Consider the following 26076-nt stretch of genomic DNA (forward strand, 5'->3'; position numbering starts at 1 on the left):
GGCTTACACGAACTTCCCAGCAAAGTGAGTAAGAATAGAAACACAGCAGATTGGCTCGTGATTTGACAGCGTTTCCCGCCAAAGTTCATTTTTACCCACATCTGGCGGGTCGGAGGGTGTTAATCTCAATCCCTGAATGTTGCACTCCTGTTTGTCACTGTGCTCGAAACTTCACGCCAATAAATCATCAGTAATATTGCTGACTTGTGCGTCTCAAGCGCCCTCTTTACGTTCGTCCTAATGCCTGTTATGTGTCCATGGATTTGCCTATATTTGGTGTTGAAAATGGAAACGTCTTTAGATGGAAAATCGATTTTACAATCGATTCAATGAACACTTATGTCTCAAAAATCGAACAGGATTTTTTCACAAAAGTGACAGCCCTAACGCACACATGCATGTATAGGCTACACACCAGAGCATGTGACCGAAGCGTAGCGGTGTGACGCTTAAATATAACTAAAACATAAGTTTCAATATAATGTTCCTCTGACCAACACCTCCTCCAATCAAATATAGTGATTATCAAGCGCAACATATTACAAAAATGAGTGGTGATAACATTAAATCAAAGCCTCAACCCACAAAAACAGAAGTCCAGAACACAAAAGCAGCAGGCTTGCCTACTTATTGACTTTCTTTAACTTGCTACTGTGTGTGCATGGGGGCGTATGAAAGGAGAAGAACATTTGTGTGGGTGGGTAATAAGGTCCCAGCTTAATTAGCACAATAAGATAACAGACCCTTATGGATATCAGGATTTTCACTGCAAGCCTCAACTTACAGCAATATCACTACCAGAGAAAGAGCCATCAAACTTGAAACTACAGTTCATCGAAGGACCCTTCAGTAGGGATGTCCCGATCCGATCACGCGATCGGAAATCGGGCCCGATCACGTGGTTTCAGACTCGATCGGAATCGGACGTTACCTCCCGATCAGGACTCGGATATATGTAAATTAGGGGTATAACGGTACATGTATTCGTAATTATTGAACCGGTTCGGTTGCGTTGCGCAACATCAAATGGCAAACGTAATGAAAGCGGAACGAAACTGCTTTACTCATTATATTGTGCTGCTTCGCGGACCATTTATCAGTTCGGACCAGCAACATCTGTGCAGCGCGAGATCAAGCGACACTGTGCTGAGAGATCCAGTGAAGAAAACATTTGAATTCGCCACTGAAGTAATAACATTCCTGCGAGATCTACTGAGAAGCATTCACATTTCTCTGTTATTAACCGTAGATCTCTATTAGATCAAACAGCGCTGACGTGGGAACCAGGAGAAACATTGTGCCGTGAATGAACATGGATTTAATGTTGTACTTCAAAACTCAAATATTATATAAATATATATTTAAATGTTATTTTTAATGTGATTACCAAAACATTATTTGTTCATCCTTCAAAGATTACCCCCATTTATAAACCTGAAAGTTTCAAGATGTAGGAAAACTCAAACTTATTTTAAAATAGTTTTTCTTTTAATAAATAGGAAATTTCTCTGGCATTTCTTTCTTTTTGCTGTATCGTATCGAACCAAACCGCAAATTTTGTGAACTGTTACACCCCTAATGTATATATTCTCATTTTTTTATACACTTTTAAAACATTTTTATTTTTTGTTTACATGCCTGCCGGGTATTTTAAGTTGAGGCGCTATTTGTTTTTATAATAGACTTTTTCTATATTTACTGTTGCACTAAAGTCCAAAAGTGAAGATTTTATGTTATTTATTACTTGATTGTTCAAGCTATTATCACAGAAGTGCTCTGTTTGTTAACAGAGTTGTTGAATGTTAAAATAAGGTGAATTAAATAAAAAATAAGGAACATCCTGGATCTGTTTTTTCTCTCTTCTTTATTCTTTTTTTATGTATTATATAAGTATCGGATCGGGACTCGGTATCGGTAGATACTCCAAATCAAATGACTCGGACTCGAGGGCAAAAAAACCTGATCGGGACATCCCTACCCTTCAGAGACCAGAACAACATTGTTTAGACAATTAAAAAATGGTCTTCCCTGAATGTTATGTCAGTTATCCTTTCCTATCTATTGACAATCCATCAGAAAAGGAGCCGAGCACATCTCAAAATGACACTGGTTGGACATTCATCAGTTCTCCGCAAAAAATAAATAAATAATTGCATTCCGAGGGATAAAAACCGTGTTACGGGTCGCTTCAACCCGCGGACTAAAAAAACAACCCGCAGCGTACACAGCGTAAATGCCCAATTCCTGTGGAAACCCGCGGACTTGGCAACACTGATACAGAAGGAAAAAACATCCTGTTACGCCACAAAGATGATTGATGTCAGTGGAAAAGTGTTATAATAGTTAATAGCACAAAACAGACTGTGATCAACATTTTAAGCTATTAACTTTTAAAAGGGAGGAAATGTTGATCATCATGAGTTTTGTGCAATGAATTATTAGCTGCCAAGAGAAACCACCAAATTATCATTAAATGTAACAAACATCAAAAAGTTAATACAAAAATAGCAACATCAAAAAATATTTCTGTTTGACTTTAAGGACCATTTGTGTCTATTTTTTCAAATATTTTTACTTTTGTAAAAATTGTGTTGGGTTGGCACGACGTCTAAGTGTAAAATTAGGGTCCTGAAGCAAAACCAGTTGAGAAACACAGGTTTAAAGCATTATTTCACAGAAATGTCATAACGTACTAAACTATCTGTGGCTGATCTTCTTCTGTAATGAGTGTTGGATGCAAGAGGCATCACCTCACATCAGACTTCAGACAGGTGACGGGCTACAGCCTTCAGAATGACACTCACTTCTAGCCTCTTAATGAAAAGGTCTCTCAACACCAACGAAAGCTTCATTGATAGGAGGAAGATATAATGAGAGGGAGTTGAGTTGATATAATGAAGGTTGTGGAAAAACAATGCTGCCAGGTCGTGGTCTGTTTGACTGTCCATGGTCTTTTATGTTGGAGCTTTCAGTAGTGTCGCAAAGTGGTATCTGCATTTATTCTCAGTTTTAAATGACACAGTGCTCAGGCTTTTCCACTGATATCAAAGTGCTTTCAACAAAAAACATCATGATACACCACAGAGATTCTAGAGGTTTAATAAGTGAAAAACCGGGGGCTCGTCCGGAATCACGCTATAGTTTATATGCAGAAAGCGTTCCGGAGTAAAGAATAAAAACTTCAGTAATTGATCAAGCCTCTCAAAAACTTGAGCCTCTACATCAATCAATCACTTCAGTTAAATGAAGCTATGAAAATTAATAAATGAATGCATTTTGTATAAATCAACTACTGTTGCAGGTATTTCTGCCACGCAATTTTCACACTCAATATCAGTGACAGAAAGGTTATCCGGCAAGATGAACTCCAGATTGAGAAAGCTGAACACCAGCAGCTGTTTATTAATATTTTAGATCCTGCTTTCTGTCCTCTTTGGAAGCATGACAAGCCATGTCCTGACCTGTCCCTTGCACAGCTGTCCCTCTGGGGACAGACACAATCAGCCAAGGTTAAAAAGCAGCTGGACAAGCAGGCACAATCCCATCTGGCTGATAAAAATGTCACTGAGACAGGCAGTGTCTCAACAGAACAGCAGGACAACACAATGTGGAAGGACACTGTATTCATAGCATACCCAATGTGACTCCATATGGGACAATGCAGCAAAACGTATATTAAATATGTGTAAAGTGGACACATTCTACAGTTCTGCATTTTATATTTGTTCTCTAAAGTCAACTTAATGGTAGTCATAATTTAGTTTTCATGACCATTTTATAACTGACCCTTAAGGTGCGAATTTTCTGTGAAATTTTGTGAGCAAAAAGGTCCATTGTATATTGTCCATAGCGTACCTATGTAAGAAACACCACTCACAGAGAAATCACTTTTCAAAACAAGCAGCCCAGTGAATGTCCCATAAGATGTTATGATTGGCTAGCTTCTGTGTTCCACCATACTTCACATTGTCGTTCATCTGGGAGGGGTGTCCAACCATGACCATGGAAGTCCCCCTTCCTGCAGAGTTTAGCTCCAAATTAAACACACCCAAACTAGCTAGGTCTTCAGGATCACCAGAAAGTAGGGATGGGCGATATATTATCATTTGCGATGTACCGGTAAAAATTCTCCTCACGATAAGAATTAGTCTTCCCGCGTTAATAACGATAAATGATAGATGTTCGTCTAAATTAAAAGAAATAATTTCATAAAACTCAAACCAATGAAACAGTTCAGTTTACTTAAAATATATCAATTCTGTGAACTTGAAAGAAAAAGAAAGTGCTAAATACTCATTAAAGTTCATTTGACTGAACTAGTTAGTTTAATTTAGGTTTGTCCTACTCAAACCAATTAATTATTTTGAGCGTTAGGGTTTAAAGTGTAGTTGATGACGTATTTCTATTTGGGACCCATTCATTCGCAGCTCACATGCAGAGTGAAAACAACTGGACGTGAAGCTGAGGTGAAGTTTATCGTGACACGAGGGACTACAATCTGGACCTGGTTCACAGATATATTTTTTACTCGCCGAACACTGACTGAGCGCTTGAGAGTTTCACTTACATACCACGCAGAATCGACATGCTACATGTAAACAATATTATTTGTTGTATTTTCCTGTAAAAATAATGGAGTTCATTTGGAATTATTCAGCCTTTGAGCAAGCAGAAACTAATGCAGAAACGCAAAATCTCATTGGCAGTTCGAGCGAACGCAGACTTCGTGATTTATTAATAATCATGAACCGAGCAGCTCATCAATCCTTAGTGCGGTTTATATTGTAATTAGTAGTAGAATTCGTAGTAGTAGTATTATCTTATCAGTATTATTGTTAGTTTTTTACATTTCAAACTTGTAATTGGTTTGAATTATTATTGTGTGATGTTTTTCAGTGCAACTTTTCCATTTCTGCAAGGGCTGGTGTTTGAATTTTTTACTGTTTTTTTTATTCTTTTATGTAATTGGTATATAAACAGGAGCCTATTTGATGATGGGTACATTTTATTTTAGCTCAATGTTTGTGTTTCTGAGGTTCTCAAGAATGCATGCAGCCATCACTTGTAGCCAAAAACAGTGGTGAATGGTACTATATTGATATGGTCATTGATATCGTTATCGCAATAAATACCAGAAAATATCGTGATATATTGTTAAGTCCATATCGCCCATCCCTACCAGAACGTGATGTTTGGGGCGATTCCAGGCAAGTTGGATCTAAACTCTACAGGATGTTGGCCCTAGGAGAAGGATTGGATACCCCTGATCTGGGAGGACCAAGTTGCTGGATATTACACAGGTTTTACTTTGCAAAGTTCAGTGATCATTAATAAGCTCATGGTTATGGCATCATAAACAAGCCATGTTTGAAGAGGAAGCTTTTGCATTCAGTATACCAAACAAAAAAGAGGAAGGGGCATCTTGTTTTCAGTGACATGTCCCCTTTAAAATGAATGAATTTGAAAACTCACGAAATTGCATGGAACGAACACTAAGCATTTTTATTGGCCTGGACAAATATTTCCTGACAGAATTCTATTACAATATATTGCCGAAAAATAACCTCATTATAGTTTCATCAAGGTCTCTTTCTCCCTCACCCTCTCTTCTCTCTCACTTGTCTGTCTTTGTGTGACACTCTGTGGATTTAGACAAACTCTCGTGCTGGACGAGTACAGGGGTTGATGTTAGTAGAGCGTGGAGACGCCAGCTGTCCATCACAGCTGTCAGCATCTCCTTTGGTGCCAAAATCAAGGGCCGCTCCACAAGGTCAGAGATACGGTGGACTCTCGCTTCTAAAACAACAGGATTATTTCCTCTTCCAATCTCAGACTCGTTTAATCACACAACCCTCTGAACTTCCATCTCTCAGTCCGTTCATCTCTTAATCAAAAGATCTTGTTCTGTCTTCACAATGTTCCCCATCCTCATTGAAGTCTGCGCCTCTTTTCCAAAGCCTAATGAGTTCCCAACCTACTGAGACATCATAAGCGCGTGCCTGGAGTGAAGTTTGTTCCAAAAGTTATGTTGCCTTCGAACACCAGACAGCGTCCCATTTTTCCCCTCACATAGAATTCAACCCACAATGCATTGTGGTAAACTCAACAGGGGAAAAAAATGGAGAGATGAATAAACTTGTCAACTATAAATATACTTATATTTCATTCCGTGCTAAATTAATATTTTATAAACACGTTCAAAACGTTAAAAAGTTTGAGCCTGTAGGATTTTATTTAAAGTTAAAGAAGTTACTAAACTTCTTATAGCAAGGACACAAAAAATTTATTAAAAGGGACAGTAAAGACAAATGAAAAATAAATTCTAAAAATAAATATATAGAGAAATTATTCTGTAAATGCTTTTCTTTTAGACTTTCTATTTATCAAAGAATCCTGAAAAAAAAAATCCTTAAGAAAAGTTTCTTGAGCATCAAACCAGCATATTAGACTGATTTCTGAAGGATCATGTGACGCTGAAGACTGGAGTAATGATGCTGAAAATTTAGCTTTGCCATCACAGGAATAAATTATTTTTTTTAAATATATTAAAATACAAAACAGTTCTTTTAAATTTTAATAATATTTCACAATGATTTTACTGTATTTTTTATGAAATACATGCAATTGTCTTTCAAAAACAAAAAATCTTAGATCACAAACGCACGTGTGTGTGTTGCCAGACTAAACTGGAATCAATTGTGAGTTGCCTGTAGAGTATTTTAAAATAAAAAGTAGTAATTTGTAAAACTGTGCTTAGGACTAAATCCTCCAGAATCTGCAGCACTATTAACAAACAAACTTATTACACTGCCTCATAGCAACTGTCACAACTGAATATAGTTGGCATTTCTAAACACTCCACTCCACTGTCAATCCCACAATGCCCTGCATAAGCCTTGCATCAGCTCCAATAGAGACTGAACAGAAAACACCCACTCAGCTCCGAACCAGTGGACACGTACATGCTTAGAAAGCAGCTGCCCGTGGAAAGCAGACAGCAAAGTACCTCACTGGTATTTGTCTCTCTCTCTCCGCATCTCATTGGTCCACCACATGGCACACCGAAAGCCCAGCAGAGTCAATGCCCCGTCAGCCCTCTCTTCAATCAATTCCACTCAAATGACTTTCACTGGCAGTCTCTCAATGGCCATAAACAAGCACATTTCACCAGTGAGGGCCATAAACCTGATCTGTGGGTAGCAGGAAGTACAAGATACGCTGAATCTAGAGCCTCGATTTATCATTCTGTGCCGTCACCTTGAGTCTCAGACCAAGAGCCAAATTCCCTGATAGGATTTGGTTCGACCAATCAAGTTAACACAGTCGCATATACCAGAATCCTCTTCTCTCAGTGTCATAGTATTAACTTTAGTGTATCGCATTGTCTTGTAATCAGTTGCATTCAAAGCAAGCAGCAAAACAGATAAAGGGAATAGTAATCGGAAATGCAAAACTGCACTGTAGCAGGGATAAAACTTTCCAGCAGAAGACGATGAATGATTCATTGACCTCATCAAAAGTTGGACATCACAGTGCTTAGCGGTGAACATGTGCACACTCTATCAGATTTCTCGGATGTATAAATGGAAATGAGATTGGCGTAACGCCGCAGTCTTGTCGTCATCGGCTCTGAAAGGCGGCCCTGCTGACAGAGCCACTGTACTGCTAAGAATAGGCCAACATTCTGATGTTTACCGGAAATACAACACTGTGACATTCTGGAACGAGTGCTGGATATTCATCAATTACATGACAGAACATTTAGGAGCAGACGTCAGTGCATAGAAACAGAAAAAATAGCAACGGTAGAAAGTGTCTTCTACTGACTGCACGGATACAATGCACTCGTGCGTTTTCTTTCTCAGCGGTTTACGTTCACTTAAGACATAAATGACTGCGTTTACTTGCAAACACATGGTCACTTTGACACATAAGTATCTGTATTTAACCGTTTAAGCCCAATAAGTCGACAAAAAAAGTGCTTTATAAGCAGCGGCTTCATTTGAGCCCGTCTCTCAGACAGTCAACCGACAAATTTCTATTGGTTAATCGGGTCTACCGAGTATGTCCCAACCCCTATAAGCAAATTATATTATTTGAAAATTATATTTTTATTTTAATACATGACATTTTCCTAAACACCAGGCTTACTTAAAGTGAAAATCAGTTTTACCATGTTCTAAGTCTGAGGGACAATAACTTTCCCACTTTGAGTTTATGAATCCTTTTCTTAGACATGGAATTACTTAAGGAAAGCTTGGAAACATTAATTTGTTACATTTATATAGCGCTTTTCTCTGCACTCAAAGCGCTTTAAACAGAAGGAGGGAATCTCCTCAAGCACCAATGGTACGCCAATGGCCATAGTACGCCAGTACGCCCACCACACCAGCTTATTGGTGGAGAGGAGACAATCAGTATATATGGGGATGATCAGGAGGCCATGATGGACGGAGGCCAGTGGGCAAATCTGACCAGGATGCCGGGGTCACATCCCTAATCTTTTTTCGGAGGACATCCTGGGATTTTTAATGACCAGAGTCAGGACCTCGGTTTAACGTCTCCTCCGAAGGACGGTGCTGAACCTGAGCACACTAATGATTTTGACTAAAGTGGGCCGCACAGGACCATTCCCCTGGGCAGACTGAAGGACAGGCAACATCATTTTAACCCTCATGTGGTGTTCGGGTCAATTTGACCCGGAGAAGATTTTCTTTTTCCCGAAAATACTAGTTAATGTTATCGCTTTGGACTGAAACTTAGTGACTTTGTTCCCAAACGGTTTAACTAAATCTCAGGGGTTTTTTGAAAATTTTCTTATTTTTTTGTGGGAGTTTTGTTACCTTGTTACACTTGTGGTGTTCCCGGTCAAAAATGACCGGCCTATAAAAAATAGCTTATAAGTCACTCATTATACCATATTTTCACCCAATCTTGGATTCAATCTTTTTGTCAACTTCTTCTCTTTCAATTAGGACTGGTTTTATATTTCTGTTTGCATCTGATTAATCGTGGGCCTCATTTGTCTGAAAGTAGGCATCTCATTTTTTGAGTAAAAAACAAATAATTTATGAGTAAATTTGGAAATATGAAAAAAAAAAATGAAAAAAATGGCTACTGTTGATTACACTAGTCTACTCTAATGTTTCACCAGGAATTTTGTTTTGAAACTTTTGTTTTGTAAAAAATATGGCACATAGTCACACTTGTGGTGTTCCCGGTCAAAAATGACCGGCCTATAAAAAATAGCTTATAAATCACTCATTATACCATATTTTCACCCAATCTTGGATTCAATCTTTTTGTCAACTTGTTCTCTTTCAATTAGGACTGGTTTTATATTTCTGTTTGCATCTGATTAATCGTGGGCCTCATTTGTCTGAGAGTAGGCATCTCATTTTTTGAGTAAAAAACAAATAATTTATGAGTAAATTTGGAAATATGAAAAGAAAATATGAAAAAAATGGCTACTGTTAATCACACTAGTCTACTCTAATGTTTCACAAGGAATTTTGTTTTGAAACTTTTGTTTTGTAAAAAATATGGCACATAGTCACACTTGTGGTGTTCCCGGTCAAAAATGACCGGCCTACAAAAAATAGTTTATAAATCACTCATAATACCATATTTTCACCCAATCTTGGATTCAATCTTTTTGTCAACTTGTTCTCTTTCAATTAGGACTGGTTTTATATTTCTGTTTGCATCTGATTAATCGTGGGCCTCATTTATCTGAGAGTAGGCATGGTCAAAAATGGTCACAATAGCCGACCATTGAAAGTGAATGGGAGAGACTGAAAATAACAGAACAATTTAGTTTTCAGGAGCATGTTCATTATTTTCATGTACACATATGAGCATGTGTGCTTGCAAACATCGAGCCCTTGGACCTGTGCATGTATCGATACATTTATACACACGCTACCCAGACACACACACACGTTAAAACACACAAACTTTTTTGAGTATTACACACATTATTTTCCACAGAGAGAAATTTGATCCTACCCTAACCTGCATCTAGTATACATTTATCCATCTGACATTACCACACACACACACACACACACAAACTGGCCATGACTGCAGTGACCCGGCTTCAAAAGAATCTTTCTTTCATGGTCTTGTTTCATCACAGCTTTCAGACAAAATATTATGACATTTTGTTTTGGAACTGTGAGGTTCTCAAACAGAACTATACAATATTTACAAATATACATCATGTGATAGCACAGGCATATATAAAATGCCTCACAGCACCTTGCTTGTCATTCATTTGTGGCAGCACAATGCAAAACAGCTCTCTGCACATGATGTTATTCATCAGATTTTTGACTCAGAAACTAGTGAGGAGGAGGACATGCAGGATGCATCTTGCAGTGAAGATGTTTCTGAAGAGGAAGGCCTTCAGAAGAAAACCTGCCTTGCCTCATAGGTGGGGATGAAGGCCAGGACAAAGTTCCATCTTTTGACCAGAATGAAACGGTAACCTCAGCTGGGCCCTCATCACTGGAAGACTGCTCCTCATCAGTTGTTTCAAGCTCCGTAGCCGATTCAGTGGTGCCTTCCTCTTCAGAAACATCTTCACTGCAAGATGCATCCTGAATTTCCTCCTCCTCACTAGTTTCTGAGTCAAAAATCTGATCACGGCCTGTGTGTGTGTGTGTGTGTGTGTGTGTGTGTGTGGTAATGTCAGATGGATAAATGTATATTAGATGCAGGTTAGGGTAGGATCAAATTTCTCTCTGTGGAAAAGAATGTGTGTAATATTTAAAAAAGTTTGTGTGTTTTAACGTGTGTGTCTGGGTAGCGTGTGTATAAATGTATCGATACATGCACAGGTCCAAGGGCTCGATGTTTGCAAGCACACATGCTCATATGTGTACATGAAAATAATGAACATGCTCCTGAAAACTAAATTGTTCTGTTATTTTCAGTCTCTCCCATTCACTTTCAATGGTCGGCCATTGTGACCATTTTTGACCATGCCTACTCTCAGATAAATGAGGCCCACGACTAATCAGATGCAAACAGAAATATAAAACCAGTCCTAATTGAAAGAGAACAAGTTGACAAAAAGATTGAATCCAAGATTGGGTGAAAATATGGTATTATGAGTGATTTATAAACTATTTTTTATAGGCCGGTCATTTTTGACCGGGAACACCACAAGTGTGACTATGTGCCATATTTTTTACAAAACAAAAGTTTCAAAACAAAATTCCTTGTGAAACATTAGAGTAGACTAGTGTGATTAACAGTAGCCATTTTTTTCATATTTACTTTTCATATTTCCAAATTTACTCATAAATTATTTGTTTTTTACTCAAAAAATGAGATGCCTACTCTCAGACAAATGAGGCCCACGATTAATCAGATGCAAACAGAAATATAAAACCAGTCCTAATTGAAAGAGAACAAGTTGACAAAAAGATTGAATCCAAGATTGGGTGAAAATATGGTATAATGAGTGATTTATAAGCTATTTTTTATAGGCCGGTCATTTTTGACCGGGAACACCACAAGTGTGACTATGTGCCATATTTTTTACAAAACAAAAGTTTCAAAACAAAATTCCTGGTGAAACATTAGAGTAGACTAGTGTGATCAACAGTAGCCATTTTTTTTTCATTTTTTTTTTCATATTTCCAAATTTACTCATAAATGATTTGTTTTTTACTAAAAAAATGAGATGCCTACTCTCAGACAAATGAGGCCCCCGATTAATCAGATGCAAACAGAAATATAAAACCAGTCCTAATTGAAAGAGAACAAGTTGACAAAAAGATTGAATCCAAGATTGGGTGAAAAAATGGTATAATGAGTGACTTATAAGCTATTTTTTATAGGCCGGTCATTTTTGACCGGGAACACCACAAGTGTGACTATGTGCCATATTTTTTACAAAACAAAAGTATCAAAACAAAATTCCTGGTGAAAATGTTAAGTTGACTAGTGTGATCAACAATACCAATTTTCTTCAGATTTTATTTAATATTTCCAAAATTATTCAAAAATTGTACAAAAATTACTCAAAAAATGAAATGCCTACTCTCAAATAAATGAGGCCTATGGTTATTCAGATGCAAATCAAAATATAAAACCAGTCCTAATTGAAAGAGAACATGTTGACAAAAAGATTGAATCCAAGATTGGGTGAAAATATGGTATAATGAGTGATTTATAAGGTTTTTTTTATGGCCCGGTCATTTTTGACCGGGAACACCACAGGTGTTATAGGGTTTTGAACACCACATGAGGGTTAATATAATTCATTGTTTATTTATTTACGTAGCAAAATGGGCCAGCCCAGATACCCGGTATAGGGGTGTAAATACACTCATGTCACGATTTGTTCGATACATGATACCGACCTCATGATAAAATACTCACAATACTTTGAACAATGCCGAAATGGAGTTTTAAAGTTTATTATAATTGTAATTATTACTTCTAACACATATATAAAAAAGTAAGGTTTATTAAAATGCTAAATTTGGTGTCACATAAGGGGTGAACTTGCGCAGGCTTGGACCTGACTGAATGCAAACATTTTAAAAGTTTTGATAAAGTATATGATATTATATAATGCATTTTATTTTTATTTTATTAATAATAATTAATAAACCCGGAAGCTTAAATGTCTGTCCTTTACCATATTTGATGCTAAAGGAAATGTATGTAAAACATTTTGTCACGATCCATGTTGTATTTTTGTATTGCGATATATTGTGACACCAGATGTTGTTACACCACAGGCTCCATATGATATTTAGTGCCACAGGGATGTTTAATTGTATTGCACCTCTTTTTCATTTTGATATTGCTTCAATATATGCCACTGGCAAGCCAGCTCCCCAGCTATTGAAAACCTCATATCAGTCAAACACTGCAGAGCATTATATCAGACTCACTTCTCTCCTTGAAGTTTGTTGGTTTTCACAATCAAGTCCTGGGTTTGTTCTTTGGCTGCCTGTTGATAAACAGAACATGACAGCTGGGTTATGGGGGGAAAAGCATGTTGGTCCTTCATCTATGCACATTATAATATCTTCTTGAAATTGCTTTTAAAGTCCCCCTGTTTTGAAAATCAAAATTTGAGTGTTATTTATATGTCTATGTGGTGTTTTTGGTAGGACGACTGGCCACTCGCGTCTGGGAAAACCCCAAGCTGACCACCCAAACCAAGATGGCAGTGTACAAAGCCTGCATAGTCAGCACCCTCCTGTTCGGGAGTGAATCCTGGACAACATATGCCAAGCAAGAGCAAAAGCTGAACAGCTACCACATGCGATGTCTTCGCCGCATCCTTGGTATCAGCTGGAACGACAAAGTGCCCAACACCCAGGTGCTTGCCCGTGCCGGCCTCCCCACCATGGACACGCTGCTCAGACACCGCAGACTGCGCTGGCTTGGCCACATGCGCCGTATGGAAGACGGGCGGATCCCCAAGGACATCCTCTATGGTGAACTCGCATACAGCAAAAGACCCAAAGGTCGCCCCCAGTTGAGATACAAAGATGTCTGCAAGCGAGACATGAAAGCCTTGGACATCAATACAGATATCTGGGAGGACATTGCAGCTAACCGCAGTATGCTCAAGAAACAGCTAAATACAGGCGAGGAGAAGATCTTGAAGCTAGCAGAGGAGCAGAGACTGTCACTCCCGCTTTGGACTCACCAGCCACTGACGATGCTGTTTTAGTCGCAACACTACGAACTCTTAAGGTGATGATACACAGGGCAACTTTTTGAGCAATGTTGCTGGGCAATCTTGCCGAGCTATTGTTGCTTGGGCACTTTCCCATTGAAAATGGGCAATACATTTCTATCTGGATAATTTAGGTCGGTCGTGGGCCCTGTGTCGCATCTGGTTGCCCGTTGACGGCAATATTGCCCAGCAACTAGTGTTGTCAAAAAACTCGGTACTTCAGTACCAAGTCGGTACTAAAAAAAATTAACGGTTACGGTACCAGTTTTTCTAGGTACCGAGTACCGGGTTAATCCGGTTCTTGATGCGCTGTCCGAAAGGTGCAGAGTTGCGTCCTCTTCATAAAAACACTGAGACATGGCGACCGGCGGGGCTGCTAATGCGTTGGCTCTGAATCCACTTGTTGACAAGAAAGGAGGACAGAGCCACATATGGAAATATGTTGAATTAGGCTAATGTCACGTTGCCATAAAGGGCCGTTCACACGTTCACACAGCACGTTTTTTGCGCGTGCAAATTTCAAATATAGGCGCGCGGGAAGCGCGCTCATAATAGAAGCCACGTGCAAGCTTGTTTTTCCAGGCGCGTCACTGTTTATGGTTGCATAGCGGAGACACGCGAGAGCGAGCGCTTGTGGAGAGAAGGAGAAAGCGGTGCAAACTGCGCTCTCCGTGATGACGAGGAAGTATCAGCAAAGAATTAATTGATTTCTAGCCCTTGTATTAGAAATCAGCTACAGGGTTCTCAAGTTTTGAAGACAGGCAAGAGTGACATTTTTGGCAGTTTTGGATTAAATAAAAGTAGGCTACAGTTAAGTCAAATAAAACATGTTTTATCTCCTGTATAGTTTGGTAACACTACAATAAGATTCCATTCATTAACATTACTTGATGTGTTAACATCAACACATTGAGTGAACAATATATTTTTACAACATTAATTAATGTTTGTGAATGTTATTTAATACAAACACTTGATTGTTCATGTTTGTTCACTTCATTCATTGTGCATTAAATAATGTTAACAGATAAAACTTTTGATTTAAAAAATGTATTTAGTATATTTTTAAATGAACCCCAAGGAGAATAATTGCTATGTATATAACTATGGTTTATTGTTAGGTCATTTTATCTAACGTTATCTAACAAATAGAATCTTATTGTAAAGTGTTTTTAATACTACAGTTTCCATCTTTGTAACTGTGATATACACTTTAATATATGTAAATTTGATCTAAATTAAGCTTTGGTACCGAGAACCGTGGATTTTCACTGGTATTGGTACCGAATACTGAAATGTTTGTACCGTGACAACACTACCAGCAACATTGCTCAAAAAGTTGCCCTGTGTATCATCACCATTAGGGAGCAATACCCATGGTCGACAAACGACCGGAGGAGGCCTACTATTACTACTACTACTATGTGGTGTTTTTAATATGCTTTAAGACAAACCATGTGTAAATTCATAAGTCGACAGCATTGCTGAGTATTTTCTCCTTAGAACTGCAGTGAACCAAAGACGCGGTTTGAAATCGCTGGTGTTTCTGACGTCACAAACTACCTTGTAACCAATCAGGTCAACGTGTGATCGTCAACGAGTGGATCTCTGAGCTGAGTGAGTGAGTGGAGGCGGGGCTCATTTGCATATTCATAGAACTGCATATACTAAATGAGGCAAGGGTATAGTTACATTCAAGATGAAATAACATTTAAATATGTAATTTTGGTGATCAAAGATGAGTTTTACGTGATAACATAATTGACTACAGGGGGACTTTAAACTTTTATTTTGTCAACGTTCTGGAGTACACTGGTATATAGATGACTCAAAAGCCAATAGATATTGATATAAAGCAACAAAAGTCCCATTTTGATTTCACATGGTCTTTTACAGATGATGATTGTAACTATCTGAAAGCAAACATGCATGATTACCTTTAACCTGTTGGTCATTTCTTCACAGCAGGAGCTCATGGCCTGAACATCTTCATGAACGCCCTCTAGTTCCTGAAGCAGAAAGACACACTTAAGATCTCTGAGGAGGAGTCCTACACAGCAGCAGAAGGTAAGGAGCTTATGTGCAAATGCAAAGTAAAAATGTTAAATCCTCCAGTCTTCAGTGTCTCATGATCATTCATAAATCATTCTAATATGATAAGTTGCTGCTCAAGAAACATTTCTGATTACTATCAATGTCAAAAACAGTTGTGCTGCTTTATATTTTTGTGGAAACCATTGATTTTTTCCCCCCAGGATTCTTTGATGAATGGTGTTCAACGGAACAGAATTTATTTGAAATAGATTTTTTTTTTCAATGTAAGAGTCATAAGTGTCCCATTTGATCAGTTCCTTGCTGAATTAACTTCTATTAATTTTTTTAACATTTTTTTATCTTAAAAACTCATAATATACATTGTAATTTAAAAGGGGTCGTGAAAATCAAATTTGCCTTGATCTTTTGATATATAAGAGATCTTTGTACCATTAAAACATCCTGCATGTTTCATAGCTTAAAACATCCTTGTCATTATAAACAAAGCATTTATTTAATCAATCTCGAAAAACAACTTGTTTTGATATTGGAGGATCGGTGACGTCACACGGGCAAATATGGGCATGTGCCTGCCTCCAGAGCAACATTGGCGAATAGTTAAATCATCGCACCATAGGCCTTGGTGTTCAGTCACTTAAAGGTACCATATGTAGGATTTTTCACCACCAGGGGTCACTAACCTCTTACAATTACAAAGGCTTATATTCAGGGGTGCACAAACTGGTACGCAGGTACGCATGCGCGACATAAATCAGAAATGCGTAATGCCACTTGTGTTATTACGCGCCTTTGCGTACTTAAAGGACAACTCCGGCGCAAAATGAACTTCGGGTGTAATAACACATTGGTACAGACTAAATCGTTCCCTGAGATTTGTTTTCATGATAATCGAATATAAAGAGTTTTATCTCTAAAAACAGTTTAGCTTATAACGCTAGTATATTGGGCAGAGTAAGCAAAAAGAGATCGCTAGTTAATACCATTAACAAGGCTCAAATTAGCCCCACAGACTGTTTTCCAAGATGGCTCCTGTTTGTATGCGCTAACTACTGTCTGTGTAAAGTATCTTCTTATTAAACTGTCTATACACTTACAAAGTTCTCAATGCTTCGGTTTGCATGTAAGGACACTCATTATGCTGCCGTGTTAGTGTGGGGCTAATTTGAGCCTTGTTAATGGTATTAACTAGCGATCTCTTTTTGCTTACTCGATGCCCAATATACTAGCGTTATAAGCTAAACTGTTTTTAGAGATAAAACTCTTTACATTCGATTATCATGAAAACAAATCTCAGGGAACGATTTAGTCTGTACCAATGTGTTATTACACCCGAGGTTCATTTTGCACCGGAGTTGTCCTTTAAAGGGTAACTGTCGCCAAAATGTAACCTAGGGTATTTTTGTTAATCTACCCGAGGCAAACTTTCATTTAAAAGCATAATTAGAATGGAAACGCCACTTTTAAGTTTGACCGTATTTTCGTTTTCGGTCAAATTGCCTTTTGAATGGGAGAGCTAGGGGCACGTATATGATAGCATCAAAAATCGCTATTTTTAAAACACTAAGAAGGCTCGACACAACATGAAACTTTGCTGGAAGTATCACCAGGGGCTCTACACATGAACTCGAGCATTGAGAACATTCTTTGTGTACACAGAGTTTTCTAAAAATAAAGATAGTGAACAACTCACTGTAGCTGTGTCCGCCGGAACAGTAACACCCGCATTTTGTCAGTCAAAAATAGTCGATCTCCGAATGCGAACTGAACTGACTCTGAATTTTAGTATTGTTTCTTATATGAGGATCCTTTTTCAAATACAAGGTCAATATTGTTTTTCACTTACGACAAAACAACAAATTATCCGTGAATTTATATGGAACTAAGCTTTAGGAGCTTTCCATCTTTACTCTCCTCCCTGTTAAGTTGCATTCGGAGATCGACTATTTTTGACTGACAAAATACCGGCTGACACAGCTATAGTGAGTTGTTCAAAATCCTCACCATGAAGTCTAATGAACTAAACAATCAAATTACACTTCAAATTAATTTTTTCCAAAGATGTTTTCTGCCATTTTAGGTAGTTTTTTTCACGCTTATGTAAATTTAAGTGTTCGTTTTTTAAAATAAGTTCGGTCTTTAGTTAGTTATTTGATGCTATAAAAACAGGAATGTGATGTCATGATTGACAGCTGTGATTGACAGCTTCTACACTGAGGAGGACTGCACTTATTAAGACCACGCTATATGGGGTGAGTACCAAACACCATCTCCTGGTACTCACCTGAGTAACTCACTGAAAAAGTTATGTGCACCCCTGCTTATATTGATGACACAAAGCATTAAGCGAAATTATGGATCTTGTCGTCAAGCTGATGGATCTTTCATGGATGAGTGAAAACTCATGGATGAGTGAAAACTCATTTCATAGATGATTGCTAATGAGAGACGTATACCAGCGCCACACGCGAGTCCCGCTGATATAAAGGAATAAGGACATTTCATTCTACCGAACTACACGCAAGTGCTGAACTAATACTCACACAGGTCAGTTTATTAGACGAATTAAACTTGAGGTAACGCAGCGCTGTTTCACTTGCTCTAACAGTTACACTATCACACTAAACGGCATTTGAGTGTGTTGAATGTTGTTAGTTAGGTTGTGTGTTGGCTGTATGAGACTAGCAGTGAGCTAGATCAACATTAGAATAACATACAGATCATATTCTAACATTTCATCATGTTGAACTAAATAACATTGATTAGTTTTATGTAACGTTACATTTGCTCACCTGTCTAATAAAGTACATGCAACACTCGCGCGTCTGTCAATTCGAAGTTAGTCGTGGACGTGGAGCTCTCGGCATCTCGAAAGATGTTGATCTTCGTTCTAGTCCTCTTTTTGTCTCAAAGTCTGCTTCCCATGCTCCAAAATGTTTGAACAAAACAACAACAGCGTGAGCGTCCTGATAAGCATAACACAGTTGTCCACGTCTGTTGCCATGGTTACTATGGCAGTACGAGCGGAAACCGAGGGTAACGCGGATATGACGCCATTGACTGGCGAGTCCTCACCCCTGCTGACACGTCCCGTTTCCTTGGTTAAAATCGCAATTTTCTCACGATTTACAAATAGTTGGAAACATTTGGGATAATATAAGTAAACTAAATCAACTAAACAAAATATATAACATTGGCCTAGTGGTTTTTGGATATTTTACTGCAAAAATCCTACATATTGTACCTTTAGCAGCTGGCATTTGCCAAAACCGGATGCGAGTGCCGTAATAGTTTTTTTCTGCATATCTTTTTGTTTTTTTGGATGTTCAAAAAACTTTATTAACATTTTAAGTAAACCACAAGGAACATATTAAAGGTGCTCTAAGGGATGTCACGCGTTTTTTAGGCCAAAACATTTTTTGTCACATACAGCAAACATCTCCTCACTGTCCGCTGGCTGCCTGTCCCCTGAACACACTGTAAAGAAACGCGATCTCTGTAGACAGCCCAGGCTCCACAAACAGCACCAAAAACAAACTGCGGCGACCCGCTCCCCGAAACATAACAAACTGTTCCAGCCAATGACCGACAAGAAGGGTTTGGGGGTGTGGTTTGGGGGGTTAGTGTGCGGAAGAGGAGGAGGGAGGGTCTAGCTAGCCTCTGTTTTGTTTGACAATAGTTCGAACGTCAACAAGAAGTGAAGTCACCCAGGATCGCTTAGAGAACCTTTAAAATAATTTTTATAGATCCGTGTCATGACCCCTTTAAAAATATAATGTACACTGTAAGATGGCAGATCATTAAAAAGCATCACAGGCAGCTTATGTAATGTAATAGTTTGGGATTGTTTTAGTCTGAGCTGCCTCAAAGAAATGGTTATAAAAAAAAAAATATATATATATATATATTATCACCACCCACTTCTATTGGAAAAAATAAAAACCAAGGATAGCACTTACAGCACTTCAAAACACAAAACACTTAGGAGGCACCAAATTGTATGCACTATTATCTGGCGAACCAACTGCAGTATCTACAGTGTATAAATGGACTCAACACCAGACACATTCCAACCCATGGCTTGATCTTGAGCAATACTTGTGCTCCCCCAATTCAATCGCAGATCTCCCCTTTCTACCATGTAGGTATACCCGCATCTGGCACAACCCTGACTTTCGTCTTCACAATGAACTGATTTATTTCCCCAAATGGCAACAAAATGGCATTACCCACCTTCACCACGTATTTGAAAATCATAAATTTATGCCTTTCACCTCAATTATTCAGAAATTCAGGATTGGGAGAGACCAATTTTTCCACTACTACCAACAGCTTAAATTTTTCATTCAAAGTAAAATAACTTTAACTAACACCCTACAGCGGCAGCCTTCTAAAATTAGTGAGCCAACCACCCGAGAAAACTTATATCCAAACACTACAGCTTCATTGCTACATCTAACCCCACAATAACCCTGCCTAAGGGGAAGTGGGAAAGCGATTTCACGCTATATCCCGACTCAGATTTCTGGACACAGATCTGCAGAAATACCTTTACTATGACCACCAACCCCAATTTACAACTCATACAATATAAAACTATCCACAGAACCCACATCACTCAGAGCAAACTATTCAAAATGGGATTATCTGACACAGACATCTGCTCACAGTGCACCTCTGGGAGCACAGACACCTATTTCCACGCCACCTGGCTCTGCCAGCCGGTTCACTCTCTCTGGACCACATTAACCAATACACTATCCTCGATCCTGGACTGCAGAGTCCCACTATCTGCTGCAGTCTGTCTCCTAGGAGACACTTCAGATACCTCTATCCCTTCCAAATACAAAACCCTAGTCCTTGTTTCTTTAGCAGTCGCTAAAAAAATAATCTTTCAAAACTGGAAATCGAAATCATCTTGCATTTCACCCATTGGATTAACTTAATTACAGATTTTATTTTGACAGAAGAAACCATTGCTCATAAAAAGAACAATATATCTGCCTTCAAAGAAACCTGGAATCCCCTCATAACTTTTTTACAAATTCAACAGTTAATGTGAGCCGCGTGCTTTCCCTTTTACGCTTTATTATTTGCAAACATATGCTCAGTTTTTTTTTTTTTTTTTTTTATTATGTGCACTAGGATAAAGGCACTCGGAGCTACTTCAGCCCTTTTTTTTCTAAAACCATTATATGAATAAAATAAAGTTGACCTCCGAAGACAGGGGGTGGTTGTCGGGCAAAAAATTGTTTTATATATATATATATATATATATGGTGTATATATTTCTGCACCTATAAACCTATAATGAGCTTCCAACTGCTTATGCTCTACTCTGCTCTGCCTATGAATTTACCTCCGTCACTTCTTTAAATATCCGTACGAACTCTTCATTGATGGACAGGCTGCGTCTCTCGATGTCTCCCCGCAGGTTCCTCCTGGTTCTCAGACTGTTCTCAGTGAAAAACACGGAGAGAGATTTCAACGCTTCCAGCATCTCCTAGAAATAGAGAAAATACAGAAAATAAATGAGACAACAGGACCTTCATTGCTGATTGTTTATCAACTGCATCCTGCCTACAACCCATACGACATGAAGATCATGGCTAGAGACATCAGATGATTTACAAAGTATCAAAGCAATATGTCTAATCTGTACTGCAAACTTTTATCAAATATACTGTGGCAGTGCAGTACAGTAGTGATGGTAAGGAAATACAATGGTCTTTTGATAAACTAGTTTCATAGTTTGGATTGGGCAAGATTTTTTTATGTCTTTTTTAAAGTCTCTTATGCTCCCCAAGGCTGCATTTCTTCAATTAAAATACAGTAAAATCAGTACTATTCTGTTTTCTATTTCAGTATATTGTAATTCATTAATTAAAATAAAGTTTGTAACAATGTAGTAATGTTTGCGGTCATTTTAGATCAATTTAATGTGTCCTTGCTTAATACAAGTATTATTATTTTATTTGTTTAATACCATAGTACATAAATGTCAGTATATTTTACTTTAAGTAGTACCATAGATTTGCCATGTTATAACATGGTAAAGCATTTCATTTAGAGTACACCACCTTACTGAAATGTTGGTACTTTTGATGCTATCTTTGTTCAGCTTTATTATCTCTGTTTAAACCAAGAATGCATAATGGCTATTAATTTTAAGGAAAAAGAAGAGTATGTTATTTAATATAACATTAACATGACATAGAATTTGTGTTATTAATCATTCTTCTAAAGAGTAGTGACAGGTGCACTGCGAGGCTAATAAGTTAGCTAATGCGACCTGACCGTCACTCACAGACCTTGTCATTATCCAGCCTGGTCTCCAGGATCTTGTTGAGTTTTCTGGACAGAGGGTTGTTGGTCTGTGAGGAGGACACATTCCCGCTGCTGTTAGAGATGTGAAGGCTTGAAGCATCAGTTGACAGCTCTGCTTTAGTCTCTGCCATCATCAACATCCACGTCAACCTCCAGGAAGCTGTTTTGAGTAACCAGAAACACGTCCCACTGGAACAAGTACTGAATGTTTTAGTTCCGCTTCCCAAGTCGTGCTTTTTGACATTTGTGCTGAACAATCATATCCCCAGAAATGAGAAACTCGTCTTTTGAGGTTGTCATTGAAGGGTAATGTTTAAGGTCGGCATGAAACGGAAGTTGCGATAGTCTTTTGTATCGGAAAATACAGTCCCTATTGAATCGGAGTAAAACGGTTTATTGAATAAGAATCAAAAATCTTCCTTCGGGAATTGATTGGATCATCATGTGAGTGACAGGTTTCCCCGCCTTCGTGTCAGTAAACACGTCATCAGAGAAGAGATGTTGCTGCAAGAGGGAGGGGGAGTTAAAAAAAAAAAAAAAAAAAAAAGCCTGAATAAAAAATAATTATGTACACGGAAATCATATTCCCCCGAGATTTTTGATTTCATGGAGACCTTAATAAATAAGGTCAATAATGTTTGAAATATTTCAACAAATGTATTTTATAAAATAAATATAAAAATATTTTGAAAACATCTCAAATCTGTTATTAAATTGATTTTTATATTATTATAGGCCTTATGATATAGGCCTATAATAATAGCCTTAAAATTATTATTATTATTACTATATTTTTAAATATTTTTCTGTAGTAATTATAGACAACTATACTTGTTATGAAAGACTGTCATGCACACAATAATATACAGTTTTCTGACTGACAGCTTAAATAACAAATAGACAAACAGAGCTTTAGCACTACCTGTAGACAACTCCTACCAAAGGAAATGAGTAAAGGCTTGTTCGACTTAAACCGGCGCTGCACAGACCGATCGGTGAATGGCATCAAAGTACCTCAAGAGTGATTCGAGAGCAGATGGGTCCCTATGCTTTTGAATCGCTCCAGCGGTACTTTGATGTCATTCGCCGATCGGTCTGTGCAGCGCCATTTCAAGTCGAACAAGCCTTAAGTGTTTTGCATCAGGAAGTTTTCGAGTGCGGAGCTACAAGTTTCTCCACAGAGTGTATAACCGAATTTGTGGGTGCAGCTAAAAGCAAGTTTCGATGTTCTTATTGTTATACCTCATGGAAATGTGTGTATTGTTCCTGTTTGAGTTGAAGATAATTTACCGTGAACCGAAAGTATTAACATCATAGATCCATCATAGATCCATCATAACATCCTTATCCAACGCGATCACAAATAGACAATTCTTGTATAAATTATTAGTATTCCTCTGTACTATAATTGTTTCCAACACCTGTTTACATGTCTATCACCATTGCAATAAGTGTTATAGCTATGCTTAGTTGTACACTTATAGATTAATGTGTTAGGATTTAGGCTGTGAATGCACATCATGTTGTTTACATAAAGGCAGCCTGAATGGCGCTAATGACGGGATGAACAGGATCATTACATGATGATAAATAAGCCTTAATCCTAGATATATCACATTGCATGTGTAACTGCTTATTATGGTTGTAATGTTATTTGTCTATTATTGTCATCATGATTATTTACTTGTTCGGTTGTTTACTATTTTGTATATATACTTTCAGAAATATACTCATTCCTATCTATAGTGGAGAATAAATGTTGAAGAAGAAACATCAGAGTCCTTATTGCATTCATCCGGATGTGACACATTGATTGCAACCAATTACAACCAGCCAAATAAAGTACTCCAGAATATATGGTCTTTCGACACTGATGTGCACTTGCAGTGGACTTAAAGGGGTCATATAATGGTACATGCACTTTTACAAGTTGATTGTACTGAAATGTGTGTTGGCAGTGCCTGTACACAACCATCATATAATGATAAAAATCTATCCATGTTTATGTTTTAATCTCCTTATATGTTTTCCCCTGCCTCAAATCGAGCCGTTCGAGCGTGTGACGTCACAAGCTCGCACGCCCCTCCCACGATTGTTGATTGACAGGAGCGTTTCAACACAGACCCGCCCTCGCTCATGAGGGAGCTGTCAATCATAGTCTGCGCAGCGCGGACCGGCGCGGTCATTGTTGATATGCTGGAGCACTGTCTATGAGCAGAATGGCGTCTAAGCGATTGTGGTGTTCTGTTCTTGGGTGTAATAACGAACACAGCAGTAGTTTTAATGTTCCTGAATCCGAACCGCTGAAGACGCAGTGGCTGAGTTTGTTTTCGAAGGGAATATTCCCCACGAGCAACGTCAATGCTCTCATGTTTGCGCGAATCATTTCTCACCAGACTGCTTTATAAACGAGCGTCAGTATAAAGCTGGATTTGCTAAGAAGCTGCTCTTGAAAAAAGGATTGGTACCAGATATTCGTGTTCCCGCTGAATCTCCAGAAGAACTGAAGTGAGTGTAACGTTTTATTAAACTTTATATTAATATATTAATCTTTGCAAATCGCTAGCTGCACGCTTCACAATGAATGCGTCTAAGGTTTACACTCAGAGTACATTACGGCATGTTTTCTATGTATGACGTTCTCAATATAATTCATAATCCCACGTTTATACTGAACAACGCGTTATGGTTATTGAGTTAAAAATGGTGTACGCACAGAACAGAGAGGCGGGGTGAGCAAAGCTCATTATCATTTAAAGTCATATGCACTGAAATGGCGTGCTGAAAACAGAGCTGTTTTTGACCAGGTAAAATAAGTGTTTTCTTACAATACTAATGAGAATTTTTAATTAAAGTATATTACAAACTTTTAATTTAGACCCTAAAGAATCATATTAGCTTGTACAAAAATGGCATTATATGACCCCTTTAAGAAAGATGTCCTCTGACCAGAGAAGTAGAGAAGCAAGGCCTGCTGATGTACGTCCAAAACAGCGAGTGCGGCCACCAGCCTGGTTGGAAGATTATGATATTTATCTCCTGAACTATGATAAAACTTCACCAGCTGTTTTTTTGGTGAACTTTACTCATCATAAATTTTTTGACCCTTCAACTGGACTCAGGCAGAGACACTTTCCTTATTCTGGCCAGGTTGAACAGATATGTGAGAGCACATCTGTACCTTACCACAGTATACACGAATCCGACGAGCGTTCTGTGTAGGCTCAGGCTGCCATCTTGTGGCGACGCCATTACTGAGCTGTTACCGGTATGTAAACAAACCTCCGTGATAACGCACCCTCGATGACAGCTACAGCCAGGCAGAATGACTTGTTGGGTTGATGATGTTAGACAGTGGCCTCCAGTCACAGATGAAGGTACAAACGATCTTACAGATTATTTATGAAAATAGCTTGGCAAGCTAGCTAGGCTAACGTTAGCTAACGAGGAAACTATAAAAATATCTGTCCATTTGGCAACAATAAATAAATGACATCAAATAAACCAATTCATGTTTTTCATTTGTGTCCATTATTTATCTCATTTTCACATTTCAAAATCCAAGGGTAAGGTACAGCTAGAAAGTATACATAATATCGACCAATTAGTGTTTTTAAACCATGGAAAGAGGTCAATATAACAGCAGGAGAACAATTATGTCACATAACGTTACATTTAGCTCAGGAAAGCCATTTAATGACCATAGCATGTTAATTGAATAGAAAAAATAGCTAGAGAGGAGATTTTGCTGAGCACTATATTACATATTTATGGGCGGGACTTTTATCCAATAACCGTGTAGTTTCGAAGCACTGAAAAAAACTGTTCAAAGCAGCCCCGTTGAAGTCAATGGATGCTGAGCTTCAACGGGGACATGCCAAAGGGAAATGCACTGTGACGCTACTATGGGAATGTATGAGAAGGAGATCGAGTCAGCCGACCTGCCATATGTAGCTGATTCTGAACGAACTCGTCTTCGAGATGAC

At 38.3% G+C, this 26076-nt stretch overlaps 1 protein-coding gene across 1 annotated transcript in view; it reads right to left on the reverse strand.

Annotated features, from left to right (window-relative positions):
- cog6 (component of oligomeric golgi complex 6) overlaps positions 1-22277 on the reverse strand; it is a 72310-nt gene extending 50033 nt beyond the window's left edge. The window contains exons 1-4 of the mRNA XM_056265974.1: positions 22075-22277; positions 21123-21266; positions 15649-15720; positions 12915-12973 (exon numbers count right to left, since the gene is read on the reverse strand). Coding sequence (XP_056121949.1) covers positions 12915-12973; positions 15649-15720; positions 21123-21266; positions 22075-22230 — 431 coding nt within the window. The 5' untranslated portion in view covers positions 22231-22277. The remainder of the gene's footprint in view (positions 1-12914; positions 12974-15648; positions 15721-21122; positions 21267-22074) is intronic.
- Between the last annotated feature and the right edge of the window lie 3799 nt (positions 22278-26076).

This window comes from Rhinichthys klamathensis, unplaced genomic scaffold (assembly GCF_029890125.1).
Source record: "Rhinichthys klamathensis goyatoka isolate OS25496 unplaced genomic scaffold, OSU_Roscu_1.1 h1tg000243l_1, whole genome shotgun sequence".
NCBI classification, from domain to species: Eukaryota; Metazoa; Chordata; class Actinopteri; order Cypriniformes; family Leuciscidae; genus Rhinichthys; species Rhinichthys klamathensis.